Source organism: Oenanthe melanoleuca, chromosome 12 (genome assembly GCF_029582105.1).
Source record: "Oenanthe melanoleuca isolate GR-GAL-2019-014 chromosome 12, OMel1.0, whole genome shotgun sequence".
NCBI lineage: Eukaryota > Metazoa > Chordata > Aves > Passeriformes > Muscicapidae > Oenanthe > Oenanthe melanoleuca.
In genome coordinates this window covers 10,603,690-10,618,324 of record NC_079346.1, presented here as the reverse complement: position 1 = coordinate 10,618,324, position 14,635 = coordinate 10,603,690, and the positions used below count along the sequence as shown (strand labels likewise).

The window sequence follows — 14,635 nt, the reverse complement described above, 5'->3', positions numbered from 1 at the left end:
TAGACCTGCCAGCCAGGATTCATTGTCTGCTGTCACCCAGCCATGGTTTGAAATGAGTAATAGAGCACAGAAAACAATAACCTGCCTGTTTGATCCTGGATTTTTTGGTAAATATATATGTAGTGAGGAGAATTTCAGAGTTGCAGTGAGGAAAGTTACAGAGAAAAGGGTATGAAGTGGTAAAAAGCAACCAAAACAATAACTCTGAAATCAGCCTCTACCAAGAAAGGACAACAGCTTTGCTGCAAGATGAATTTAGGAGAGCTATTTTCTGCCCTGCCACTTCCCCGTGACTTGCCCCGTGCACCATCTAAATGCCACTCAGCCATGAGCCAACTGGCAGCATCTGTGCTCTGGCACTCTGGGCAGGATTGACCCACCCAGGAATGCTCCCTGCTCCATCAGGAGGGTTTTTTCCTTAATTGAGTTGCTCCCAGTCAGATCTGTTAGTGTTTGAGTGAGCTACAGCTCTGTGCGGATGTACCCTGCTTAAAACAAAAAAAAAAAGCGCAAATTAAAAAAGCCTGCCCTTATTTCAAATAATCCACCTGCTGTTCACCCATTGAGCTTGTGCAAAGTGGGTATAAAAAGCTATAGGCTCTGGGAGAGTGGTATTTCCTTCGTGCCTTGTCAGGAGCAGGGACAAATCCCATCTAATGAGGGTGGCACTGCCATGTGGCAATAGGAAGCAAAATGGGAAAATCTTTTTAAGTCTGTGGGAAAGCTCCCTTTGGGCAGGCTGATTGAGAACTGGAAGTGCAACCCATGGAGAGAGCTGACCCTGAATGAAGGGCCTTGAGATCTCAGGTTTGTTAATGACCTTTTGGCAGATTAATTGGTAAAACACCTTACTGGTATCCTAGAACACGAGTCACTCTTTTTAGAAACATTATTATTCATTTGCCAGTTGCTTAAAAATTATATAACCAACAAATCTGTGCCAAGATTTCTTTGGAATAGAGAAATGCTGCATTCTGGTGCCAAGAATCTCACAGACTAAACAGAACCCACTGGGAGCCCTTGCTCTAGATGGGAACTCGTGTTTATTTTAACATGTAAATAAATCGGATGAAAAATGGGTCTTCTAAATTCTTTTTGTTGTTGTTGTTGTTATTGATGTGGGTCCCCAGTGGGTGGTCTGCATGGAGAGGAACCTTTTGAAGAGAGCTTGAAAGGAAGTTGTGTCCATCTCCCAAGACATTTCACCAGCAGCATGGAGGGAGCTCTTACATGATCCAGCTTTCATCTGCTTTCCTTTGTAGGCCTAAGCTACTGTAGGCAGGGAAGAATTTGGTCTGTCTTGGTTAACAATCAAGATTAATTGATTTGATTGTTGACTCAAGCCAAGGCACACATCTGGATTTACAGTGGAAGTAGCTGGTTGGTGCTGCAGGGGAAGGCTCTGCTCAGCCACCCGGGGCAGGGTCACTGCCTTGGAGCACCCTTGGGAGGGAACAGCCACACTCAGGCAGGGTGAACAGAACCATCTTTAAGCAAACAGAAGAGCAAGAAATGAATGGCCTTTGTTAAGGAAAGAAATGGAAATGTTTTCTGGTTAAACAAGCTGTCATTTAGGATCTAATAGCATGTGCGTGTTGGAAAGCCAGCCCACATGCCAGACACACTTTGGAATAAATGGGCAGGGAAGGGGAAGGGGAGGGAGCAGCTCCACTCCAGCACTGGCTTTTTCATTGAAAACCCTGACATTTTGAATTGGTGCCCCAGCTGTTGTCATACTGCAGCTTGGATCAGAAAGTTAATGCAAGTGGATTTTCATCCTTGTTTTCAGCTAGGGAAAAGTACAGTCTGCAGCCTTGTTTTTTTAATTTATGGGAGTAAAACAAAGAAGTAAATTATATGTGTTTTTAAAGGTAAAATAAAATACCAAGGGAGATATCCCTTGGCTGCTTGCCTCTTCCACTGAATGTGAAACTCTAGCCACCATTAGTGGTATCTCAAGTCATATGTGAAGAGCAGAAAAAAAAAACTCTTCTCTGCTCTTAGATCAGCAGCATATAGGTCAAATGAACTTGTGAGACCCTGGATTAACTCCAGCAAAGTCCGTGCATTTTTTTTCTGCAGTATCTGGGCAGTGACACTGGTTCTATGTCATTCCAAAATAAGTCTTTGAAAACCAACTCCATTGCTAAATGAAGCACCTCACCAATACTTCAGGAAATTATGTGCTCCTCATGAAAGAGAGCAAAATCTCAGTGCAAAACTGCAAGAATGACTGTAAAAATTGTAGTGTCTTATAAAATTATTATAGGCCCTAAATGAAATCCCTTGGTGCTTGATTAGTTGAGTCTGGCTCCTTAGAGCCACTTTAAATTGTGCTTCCCTGATTACATTGTGTTGTGATCTTCATCCCATAGGAGAAGAGATTAGACAGGAATCATTTCATTCATCAGCAAAAGAAACTCTTTTGCAGAGGAACTCAACAGCTACTCAGCCATCTACACTGGCTTTGTACAACATTTTCAAACCATTCATCCCAGTAGCCTGGTACAAAAGGATTTTTCTGCCAGCTGTCTTCTGCTTTTATGTTCTTAAGGGCTGGCTCAGGAGGTGGCACTGCAGAAGGGCCTGAGGAAGAAAGTGGAATCGTGTTGTGAGCGTGCTTTGTGGAAGTGGGCTCCAGATTCCTCTTCCATGGGCCTGAGCTTCACCAGCCACGCCACAGCAGCCTCCTGATTTTGTGACAGGGATGGCAGAGCTGCCCCACCCCAGGAACTGTGGGAAGTGACTGTGGCACCTGCAGGTTTTCATCCTGCCTTGGCTCCTTCATCTACAGCATCCCAGGAGACACTCAGGTTTCCAGCTTGGCCACAGTGGCTGCTGTTTGTAAATGCAGCTCCTTATTTTGCAACACAAACACTCTGATGGGTTTTTCAGCATGTTTTCATGAGCAACATAATGTTCCAGGAAGACTTTTAAGGAAATGCAGTTCAGAGCCAAATTCAGCAACTGCATTAGAGATGGGCAAGTCTTCTAAAGCCAAAAGAACCATGTCTGTATCCATAAGAGAAGAACTGGCTCTTAACATTGACAGAAACAGTTTGCCCTGTTGGCCAGAATTAACAACTGCTCTGATATGTACCAGGTCATTTTGTTTGTCATCTCTGGAGTACAGAAAAGATTTCAAATGGCTTTAGCAAGATGACTGGTTCTCTGCTCCCTAGCACTGAGGCACAAATAATTTTAGTATAGAAAATTGACTGTTGTTTTTTTTTTCCTAAGCAAGACAACAAACAACAAATCTCTATGTACACTATTCTAAAAATATCTCATCTCTGCAAATGTGTCTCTGATGTGGGAGGAGAATGCTTTCAGTTTGCTGCACTCTTTGTGTGAGGCAAGTGAATAAAAACTACCCAGCAAATGCTGAAAGAGAAATTATTTTCCTAACCCTGGAAGGGAAGAGGGAAGCTGATGGACTTGTGCCTTCAGAACAAGGCTTTCTTTTGGTCAGAAAAAGGCAGAATCCACCTGTAGCTCTTAGTTACATGCTTCATACATAAAACACCCAGGGGAAGAGGTAATTCTGTTGGGTACCATATCTAGTGGTTTATAATGTGCCTGTGTGGGGAAAACCCAGTGTGTCCCTGCATCTCTGCTGGTGGTGCTCAAGAAGGGATGCCCAGGACCACCCAGAAGTTGATAAAGATAAGCATATGCTGAGCTGTATTTCAGGCTCTCAAAGAACATGAAAGTGGAAGCAGTGGTGAGAGAGGATCTTCTCCTTTTGGTTCCTAGTGGTTCCCATCTCATGAGAAAATAATCTTCCTGGAAAAGACCACAGGCTTGTGTCAGACTGGATTTCCTGCCAGAGGAAACCAGAGCTGTGGGGGAGGTGAGATGCATGGCTGGGGCTCAGTCAGGTGGACACTGAGACACTCACCTGCAGGGTTTAACTACAAAATAAGCACAGCAGCTGCCCTAGATCAGCTTGATCAGAGTCAAGGGACCATGACCTATGTCCTAAATCCTGGGACAGCTCACCCTGCTTTCTCCTGCCTCATGTGTCTCTGTCCTGCTGCCAGTGCTCTCCACGTGCAGAAAATGAAGAGCAGGTACAGACAGGGGGCAGAAATTAAACAGAGCCCTCTGTGCATCAGACTTGAGTTGGTTGAAGAATGGAAAGAAATTGGGGAAATGAAACCAGAACAAGCTCCTTTACTATGATAAGTCTGTTCTGAGGGCAAGAAAGATGCTTTGTTGAGCAGGAATCTGCAGGATGATCTCTGAGATGCTTCCTCTGTGTATTTGTTCTGCCAGTGGAACATTTGCTTTACATGTTACTGACAATACAGGCACAGTCTGTTGACTTTTCCAGATGTTGATTGTCCTGCTTTGAAGCTTCTTCCTGTTGTTTTAGTTGTTTGTGTGTCTGAATGGTGGGTTAGATGTTCTGCTTGTTAAACAAATAATTAAACACTGAGAGCTTTGAAATCCAGTATGTTTAATTAATGAGCTTTGCTCACTTGATGAAAAAGATGTGTACTTAAATCATTACAAAACAAGTATAGTTTTTTCAGTAGTGAACTCTTATGACAATTTGAAGTGTTTACCAGTTCATTAATAATTTTTTCATTAAACCTTGAAAAGTCACTGAGCAGAAAATCAAGGCTTCAGGGAACATTTGCTGTGTTGCCTTGTGTATTGCCTCCCCCAAATTCTCCATCTATGTGCTTTCTCCAAACTCCTCCTCTACAAATCCACGCTGTCTTATAGCCTGGGATTAGAGTTAATTATTATTTTTAAATCTTGCTGTACCTTGGACCAAGGTCTGTGGTGCTGCCCTGTGGTGCTGGTGTTGTACAAGTGCCAAAAAAAAAACAACAAAAGAGGCAGTCCTTGCTCAGAGGAGTTTCAGTAGAGCTCATAAATACATAAATACAGGCATCAGCTGCAATGCCTTGTGACACAATTCATTAACTGCTGCACTGGCTGCTGGAGCTGAAACACTCTGGAAAACTGTATCTGCTGCATCCTGTGCTTTAAGTTTTATCCCCAAATCTGAGTGCATTTTGGAAAGGGCAGAGGGGATAGCAGAGGCAGGCAAGGGTCTCTGTCTCCCAGTCTGCGGGGTTTGGATATCCAAATGAGCTGCTGAAGTGGTCCTTTCCCATCTCACTGGTACCTCAGGATAGGTTGGGGCCATTGTAGTGAGGTGCCCACCTGAGCCCAAGCTGCCACAAGCTCAGGAAGATGTGGGAGAGGGTTTAGGCTGGCACATTACACCTTGTGCACCAGAACCATCCCCATTTCTGTCACTGCCATCTCCCTCCTGTGGGCTCCAGACCCAGCATCATTCCTCTGTTTGGGCCACCTGCAGAGGGAAAACATCTCTGAGAATTTTTTATTTTGTTGGTTATTTCCCTAAACCACAACTGAACAGCAACTATTATGTCTCTTACCAGCAGCAAGACCTCTGTTGTGGTGAGAACAAAAAAAGGGTGAGATAAGCTCAGCTTCCCCCATGTCACAGTGTCCAACACCAGTGAGAGGTGCATTCCATCTCCAATTTCAGGCAGAAAATAGAGGCAGAGACCTTCAGGAATAAAACAAATCTTTCCAAAAGCTAATAAACACATAACTTCTTTTGGGCATTTGCTTCAAATGGACCTGTCAGCTTCCAACAAGCCTATTGATGAACAAGGCAGTGAAAGAAGGTCTTCAGCCTGAGCTTGGCTGTGGGCTCTGACAAAAATCCTTCCTCTGCACACCTCTGTCTGTGTGTAATGAGCTGCTGCCCACTGCTGCTGCAGTGACAGTGCTAAAGCAGCAAAATCACCTTTTCTGGCCTTCAACAGCTCTTTGGCAATTGAATCACATCATGCTCCAGCTTATTAAATCAAGCACTCCAGCACCCAGCCTTGCCACTGGCCTCTCTGCCATCATTAGGACATTTCAGTGTGGGACTCTGTGGGAGCTGCTCCTCAGCTCTGTCTGGGAATTATTGACTTCACAGTGGTGGCACTTCTCACCTTTAACCACTGAAAACTCCTGACACTCCTGTTAGTACCATTGTAATTCAAAATGTGTCTGTGCTGAGGGAGGGATGAGCCTGGAATTCCTGACCTAACCCCTGGCTCTGCCTGTTCCTGATTCTCCCTCTCTAAAATCTTGGAGTTTCACCTCTAGAGAGGAAAACAGATAATATTGGTGAATCTTGAGGCAGGAGTCAAGCCCTGCATTCCTCCTGGTTGTTTCTACCATCAGGTGGCAAGGGAGAAATCTCATCCAGTGAGATGATCCACCACCAGTGGTGGTGTCACTGCAATAAAAATGGATCTGAACCATCCCCTTTCCCCCAAAAACATCAAAATATGTGAAAAGCCAAGATACAAATTCTTCCTGAAAAATTACTGTTCCCTAGGCAGATTTCTCCTGTCCTCTCTGTTCTATGGCTTTTCTATAATAAGTAGGGGGCAAAGGCTGAAAAAACAACACAGTGCATAATTTCTGCTTTCCCATGACTGTATGGAGCAGCACTGAAATTGGTGAATTTACAGCAGCATAGCTGAACTCAACATTTGACCTGCATTCCCATCACCTCATTTTCCATAGGAAAATGTTTCTGCAGAAGGTCAGAGGGTCAATTCAGTCCTCACCTGAGCATCCAGGGTCAGGCTCTGCTTTCATCAGGAGGGATGGAAAGAGAAAGAAATATGTATGTTGTGTGGCTTTTGTAAAAGTGCTCAGAACAAGCCCAGTGCAGGTATCTGGGGGTGGGCAGGGTGTGCTGCCACACTCACCCAACCCACAGTGTGCAGGGACAGGCACTGCCACGCTCCCCTCTGCAGAATGTTCTGCTCATCTGCTTTATGCATTTAAGGACAGGTTTCTTCAGCTCTGATGTGGCCCCACAGCCCCAGCAAAAAAGCCCTGTGCTGGTGGAGAGATCCAGCCCAGGTCCCCTCATCAGACTGAGTCTGCCCCACAAGCCCAGGGCTGTTTATTTCTTCAGGCAGTTCCCATTTGGCTCTTAATGAAGGGAAAGGAGTGTCAAGTTGGACTGTGCTTTTTATTTACATGTTTTTCAGCATATCTCCAATCTGATCAGGATGTAACCTTCTTTGAGGCTTGTGAGCCAATGTCAGCTGAAGAGCCTGGCTGCTTTGGAGTGGTTTTCAAAAACACAGCATGAGAGAATATGAGATTTGAGGAATGAAGGGACTTGTATGCATTTCCAGGGTCACAGGATCTGTTATGCAGGCAGAGCTGTACCTACATGGTTATAACAGACTCCCAGACCTCACACCCTCAAACACTCCACCCCTGAACTCTCAGCTTTTTGTTCCTGTCATTATTATTTTATCCAGAGGGATGTGTAGCTTTGGAGGGTCTGTAATCATAGGTGGAGTCACGTTCTGAAGTCTTGCTTTGTAACAGCACTGACTGAGTTGTTGTTCCTGACTCCAGTGGCAGAGCTGCAGTCTGAGCATGCTCGTGCCAAAAATAGAGGGAGGAATTTAATAACTGTGACTTATTGGGCCAGATCATCACAGCCTTTATTCAGATTTTGTTTGAGCAAAGTATGTTGTTTAGCAGTGGTGTGTGTGGTGGGAAATGGATGCTTAAGCCTCCTAATGCTGGATTTGCAACTTGAAAATATGTGGTTTAGATTCTCACTTTTAAAGACTCATGGAAAGGGTGCCTGCTGGGCCACTGCACAAACAAAGTGCTAGCAATGAACCACAATGACCCACACGAGCTGGGTGTGAAGCCAGTTAGATGGGAAACAGTTCAAAAGCTTTTGGCTGCTGAGTGTGCTGTGGGGATGTGCACTGCTCCTCACACTGCCCTGCTGGAGCCAGGGCCCCTCTGGGATGCTGTGATGAGCAGCTCATGCAGCTGTGACTCTTGGGACACTTCTCTGCTGCTGGTGTTATGTCTCTTGGGTGTGGAGCAGTCTGGCTGGTTCCAGCTGCCAGGGGAATGTGGCTCCCCTCCTCTTGCACCCATGTTCTGCCACTGGCACTGTGGAACCTCTACTGCAGATTCATTCCCAGCAAAACCCAAAGCTAATAGCCTTACATCAAGGATGAACCTGACCTGTCATTCTTAATAGCTCTAAAGGCAAAAGATCAGAGAAAAACACATCAATATTCCTGACTCTATTGATGTTTGGTTGTGCAAATATCTTTCATCTAATGGAAGGGGTCTTAGTTCCTCACACTGAAGCTTTGTCAGCTGGGGAATGCAAACTTGCAATATACTCATTCACTGGGGGAACAAGTTTGGTTTCTTGGAAGAATGGAAAATATTAAAATAAAAGATCATGATCTAGCAATGCCCCCTGGCTAACACCGTGCAAAGGGCAGGGATAGTGTCAAAGCAAAGACTTGCATGGCTTTCCTGTCCCACATGTGCAGACAAACTGCTGCCCAGGCTTTGCTCTGTGCCATCTGAGTGGGGAACAGGAGTTTAGTATTTAAAACTGAGGTTATAAGAGAAGTTCATTAAGTTACTAATAAAAAAAAACCCAAACCTGGAAAAATTCAAAGGAAATTGTCATAGCATTGCACATTATTTCTTGGATTCCACAATCATTACTTTGACTGTTGCAAGCAGTGTCACTGTTGTGTGGTGGGAGCAGGGGAAATTCTCCACAGAGAATTTGCCTCTGTCTCATCCAAAAATAGACCAAAAACTCACAGTTCCAGAGCAAGGAGTCATGGCCCATTTACAGACCTGGGCCACAGGGGGTTCTGTCTCTGCTTGCTCAGCTCTCTGAGCCCTGGAGAGAAGGAGAGACTAGAAGCAAGTGAGGCAGCATTGGAGAAAAAAAAACTGAAGTGCAGAGCTCTGTTAGGGAAAGTGTTCCTCTCTCTGGACTGTTCAACTCATATCAACCTGCTACATTTGGAGTTGAATAGCAGGCAGATAACACGTTGGAGAACCATAAAGTGAGTGGACTGGACGTGTATAAAAGTTGTAAAAAGCTCACTTTCCATCTGTAACAAAAAACAGTTTAAAGTTAATAGTTCCTCTAGTCACACACATGGTTTCACTTCTGGAGATTATCATGACTTGTATTTTAATTTGCTCTTCAATTTGTTTCTGGTCACTGATCCATGGAGGATGCTTGCTGCACTGTGTTTTGGCAGGAATTGGAGTGTGTGCATGGAAAGCAGAACTGGTAAAATGTTATTTAAAATTGATCAGCATGACGTGTATGGATTTTTTTGGCAGCCAGTGTGGCTGATTGCAGCCTTCACTGCCAAAAGAGCCAGCCACAGAGACCACCTGACAGGACAAAAAAGCAAGTTTGGTGTTCAGTTTTTCCTAGACGGAGTGAATTTAGTCCAGCTTTTTTATTAAAAGTTCTGCCTAATTTGCATGGTGATTTTTTTGGGTGGCTTACAAGAAAGTTGAGACCTATTGATTTCCACTGGTATGACCACTGCCAGCAGATGTAAATACCTTTGTGGCTGTGTCAGCAGTGCTTTTCTTTGCTGATCACTGGAATGGGAACCATCCAGCATGGTTGGTTGGTCAAAAAGTACCAGCTTCACCTTGATGCCTTAAGTTTTAATTTTCATATTTTCAGATTCTGTGCTGCCTAGGTGTGTAGCTCTGAGCTTCATATTATTCACAGGGTAGTTAGACAAAACAATGACTGAGACCAAGGACAACCATTACAAGCTTCAGGTCAGAAAAGATGAAGAGGGAACTGAAGAGAGCAAACAAAGAGGATGGGATTTCATGACCTGAAGCTGTAATTGGACAATTAACCCCAATATGTAAATGGACCAAATTTATAAAAGTGTGAAAACTCATGACCAGGATCCATCTTGGGTCCATCCAGGGTGTAGCCCTGGCTGGGCTCCTGTACTGCCCAAGGTGGATCCTTTTGAGGCCTTTTAATAAATACCTACTTTATTCTTTTAGCTCTTTTAGTCTCTGTTGCAGGTCAGCCTCTCTAGGCACCAGCCTCCCTTAACAAGCCATTGTCCCTTTGTGTCTGTGAATGTGCCCCCTGGAGCAGGCACCCAGCAGGAGGGAGATGTTTAAGACCCCCTGTACCCTAACCCATATGGGTGGGATGTGTTTTCCCCTTCACAATTTTACTTTACAACTGCATGAAGCAGAAACAAGCAAAGGGGCTGTTTCTAAGAACAAATCCTGTGATAGACAATAACATGCATGTGTGGTCAGGTAAGCATGCAAACTGCTTCCCAAAGGTGGGATTAATTCCAAGCCTTTGCAAGCTCAGAGCTGCCTGGGGCTGTGTTGGTGGTGATGCTGGCTCCACCTCTGCCAGGGATGCCACTGTTCCCATGGCAACTCACCATCTCCCATTTTAATCCTCCCCTTCCCTTCCAGTAGGCCAGATAGTTCCCAGACACAGAGTGAGGAAACAGTGTCCAGGAGTGGTGCAGTTTGCAGTAACACTTGTTTAGGAGGAGGATGCCACTGGACACTTGCCCACTGCAGGCTGTTGCAATCTCCATTCCTTACTCAGGTTTCCAGCCCACCCAGACCTGCAGGGTGTCATGAGAAAAAGCAGGACTGTGAAGCTTATGCACATTCAGGCCCTGGAAAAGGCAGTGTCCATGGTCCATTAAATTTATAGCAACTGTACCTAGTCTTCAGGATCTTTCTGTTTCTTGCCAAGATGCTACACAGCACTTACAGCTGTACAGTGAGCTACCAGACCAAAAGCAAATGATCCCTGAGGCAAATCCCCATTTCCCAGGATGCAGTGACCCAAGGCAAGACAGCCCTTCCTCACCCTGATGCTGGAGGCTGCAAGGAGTAAATTGGTACTCTTAATTTTTAAGAGCAGATAGAAACATGAATAGAAGTGCAAATTTAGAGGCCCCTTGCAAACTCTCAGCACAGGTCATGGACAGTATGGCACGTGACAGCTCTGTGCAGTTTCCTTTGCATTTCTGCAGCACTTTCTCTGTTGAGAGATGACTGCAGGAGAAGCTCAGGCTAGGACAGAAACAGTCCAACAGGCTTATTTCTGCCAGGTCCTTTCTTGACTGTAACCAGTGCTTGCAGTGACTGAGCTGTGTGCTCTCCTTTCCCCTGCAGTTGGCCACGGGCAGAGCGAGGGGGATCGAATGGTTGTCTCAGATTTCCACGTCTTCATCAGGGACAGCTTGCAGCACATTGATCTCATGAAGAAAGAGCACCCAGAGCTGCCCATTCTCATCCTGGGGCACTCCATGGTAAGCACCATCCCCTACCCCTGCCAGCAGCACCAGGACATGTGTCACAGTCTGCTGGTACTCATGTGGATGGCAGGAAAGAGCTCATTGCACAGCAGGAAAACAGAGCCACAAGGAACCTTCCCTTCCACTTCATTCACTGACTGATTTGCCAGCATGTTGTAACCCCAAGATCTGCCTTGAGTAAAGACAGTCCTTAACTTTTCTACCCTCACCATGGCCCTAATTAGTGTCATTTGCAGCAAGAAGCTGCTTTTTAACACAACCATTCATTCCCCTGGCTATGTGGTAAGTCTCACCAGCTCCCTGCAGCATCAGGCTTCCCCTTTCATTTTAGCCAGTAACCAGGAGGTTAAGCCCTCCAAGGCTTTGTGAGCAGCATGGGGATGAAGCATGAAAATACCCTGTAGCCTCATTCTGTTAAACAACCTAACAGGAAAATGTACCAGGGATTAAGGCTGCAAAAACAAAGGCACTGATTTGGTGAACAGATCTGAAGCCTGATTCTGACAGCACGGGCCAAATCCCTTTATTCAAGCTAACAGTATTCCCACTGATGTCATTGATCTGCTCTGCCTGCCTTCCTGGAGGAGAGGAAAATGAATGAGTACTTTGGGATTCAGCCCATGCTCAGATAAATAAGTGTTCTTGTATAAGAAGGCATGGCATGCTCTGAAGGGCTCCCGTGCTCCAAAGCCACTGCAACAAGGAGCAATTGCCCAGTGAGGTCTTTGAGATGCTTCTCACTGCTCCATTTAACAACTCCTGGTTCTCCAGAAGGGTGGAAGGTCACCAAATATTTCCCTTGGCAACTAATCCTCTGCAAACTTTCCCAAGCAAGCCCACCAGGTCCCTTCCATCTGCAGCCCCTGTCCTCATGCCTGGCTGTCCTTCAGCTCTGGACCATGGGCTGTGTTTGCTGCCAGGCCCTTGGCACAGCACTGTGGGGCTGGAGAGGCTGGGGACACTGAGGAGGAGAATATTTCATTCCCATTAATTAGTGAAGATTTTCACATGCCAGTGGCAGCATTGCTGTTGCCCAGGTTACCAGGGACACAGCATGGAGCAAGCCTGGCTTCAGGGCATCTTCCCCATGCAGCACAGTCTGTTCAGCTGATAAACCTCAATTTCGTTTTCAAGTCCCACCTGAACTACCACTTCAGACATTTTCTTCTTACTTCTCAGTCCTTTTAAGTAAGGAGGACACAAGGCATCCCAGGGAGCTGATGGACATTGCATGGAGAGTGAGTTCAGGGTGATGTGAGAGTTTAGAGCATGAGAACAGAAACCAGATCACTTCTCCCCCACAAAAACCAAACACTTCCAGTGCTTCTACTCCTCCAGCCTTTCTTGCTGACCACACTGCACAGAAGTAATGGCTTGCTTGGACTAAAACTCTTCCAGTAACAGGATTACTGTACAAACAAGATGTTGGCACCTGTATTAAGCTGTGTGCTGTTATTTTGCATTGCAGGGGGGAGCCATCTCCATTCTGACAGCTAGTGAGCGACCCAGTGAGTTCTCAGGCATGCTGCTAATCTCTCCTTTAGTGGTAGCCAGCCCAGAAGTCGCTACTCCCATCAAGGTAAGAGCAAACCCACATTGTGCATGGTCACCTTGCTCTTCTGCAGCAGGAAAAGTGTTCAGACCCCTGGCCTTGAAATGCAAATCCCTGCTGGGGTCTGTGCCACCCAGATGCCAGCCAATACTCTTCTTCTAACTGCCTCCCCCACAGTTCCACCTACTTTTCAAAGGGGAAGTGAATCCTGAACCTGTCCAGAAAAACCTGTTTAAGCAAGAGCTGGGTATTGGTGGTAGCAGACTGTGCTTTCTTCACCTCAGCCCATGGCAGCCCACACAATGCTGTCCTTTCCCTTCCTCTCCTACAGCTTTCTTCCTGACTCATGCAGAGTCTGGTATAGTTGCAACACAGGCTGCTGGCTAAGTCAGGCCAGGGTTATTTTTGGCATTTGGGGGATGACCAATTTCTGAACAGAGCTAGAATTCCTGAGTCCCAGAAATCCTTTATGAGCCTCAAAAAAAGTCTTCCAGCTAAAGCATCACTGCCCCAGCTGCAGTGGCTTGGTACCATAACTGGTTCTTGTCCAGACCATCTCTTTTTGTTTGCATTTGGGCTTTATCCCCCTCCCATTCACATCTGCACTCCAGAACTGTTTTTGATCCACAATTGCATTGCCCAGTTTGCCCCAGGGAAGTTCTGCAAAGCAAGTGAACCTCAGCTCTCTCCTTTTTACATTTTTAAAAGAATAAACAAAATCCTAAAAGAAGCTGGAAGCAAAGGGAAGGAGCAGCTGAACCAGCAGGAAGGACAGAACCTCTCACTCCCACAGGACTCCATCCTTTATCCTTTCTCCTTAGAAATTTCTCCTAGGGCTCGCTTCTTGTTTTAATTTACTTCTAAGCTATTTCTCCTTTTTTTTTTTTTTTTTCTTCTGTGAGGAAGGAGACAGATTGCCTCAGCTTTCAGTATAATCCTGTCCCACTTTCTGCTGTAGCCAGAGCCATCTATGGAACTCACAAATCCTTACAAGCACCAAAGGGTGCTTTCTAATCACCTCTTTTCCACTGAAGAAAATGCATTAAGACCTCTAGCCTTAAGATGCAGGACCCTGCTGAGATCTGAACCACCTGGATGCCAGTCAAGATTTTCCTTCTCAGCACTTTCTCATAGTCCTACCTGAATTTAAGAGCAGAAGTGAATCCTGAAGTCATCCAGTAGAAGTCAACTTATTTAAATAGGAGTCAGAGTACCAAAGTCTGGTTTTAGGAGGCTGGTTACTGATTCTTCGTGGGTGAGGCTACATCTGGCATAAGTGTCCCATGATCACCAGTGCCCCAGCTTTTCCTTACTTGGGAAAGCAAAAAAGAATAACTATTAAGAAAAAAATAATAAACAGTCTGGATATGAGAGAGACTGTTATCCTTTTGTCTCTAATCAAAGAGAATAAAGATTGCTATAGCTTTACCTTTTGCTAAACCCTTTCTGAAACAAGGACTCACCAGTTCTGTGGGAACTAGCATTACTATAGTCTGGTTTCTTGCAGATCTGTACCACATGTTGCTTTATTTCTGTGTAAGAAATAAATGCCATGATGCATCATTTAGGTAGGAAATCCTATTCTCTAACTGAAGTATTTTGGAGCTGTTTATATGGTCTCTTTCCTAGAAGGTCTCTCACATGCAGTATTACAAGAGCACAGTCAGTTTCTTTCTCTTTCAAATCTATTTCTACATCTCAAAACTGATAAAAAATTAATTATTCCTGAAATAACTCTGCTCTGTCACACTCAGTTTAAATTCATTTCAGGAGTTGAAAAGGTATTTGCAAGAGGAAGGGTTGAAAACAAGCAGGGCATTCCTGCACAAGCCGCATTTTCCCATAAAGCTGTGTGGTTTTCTTCCTCTGAGAGTCACAAAACATTTCA

General features: G+C 45.1%; 1 protein-coding gene across 4 annotated transcripts in view; it reads left to right on the top strand.

Annotated features, from left to right (window-relative positions):
* Positions 1–14,635, top strand: part of MGLL (monoglyceride lipase) — a 101,548-nt gene that overhangs the window by 74,233 nt on the left and 12,680 nt on the right. For all 4 annotated transcript variants that reach the window (XM_056501138.1, XM_056501140.1, XM_056501137.1 and 1 more), the window contains 2 exons: positions 11,053–11,189; positions 12,664–12,774. In XM_056501138.1, the coding sequence (XP_056357113.1) occupies positions 11,053–11,189; positions 12,664–12,774 (248 nt within the window). The remainder of the gene's footprint in view (positions 1–11,052; positions 11,190–12,663; positions 12,775–14,635) is intronic.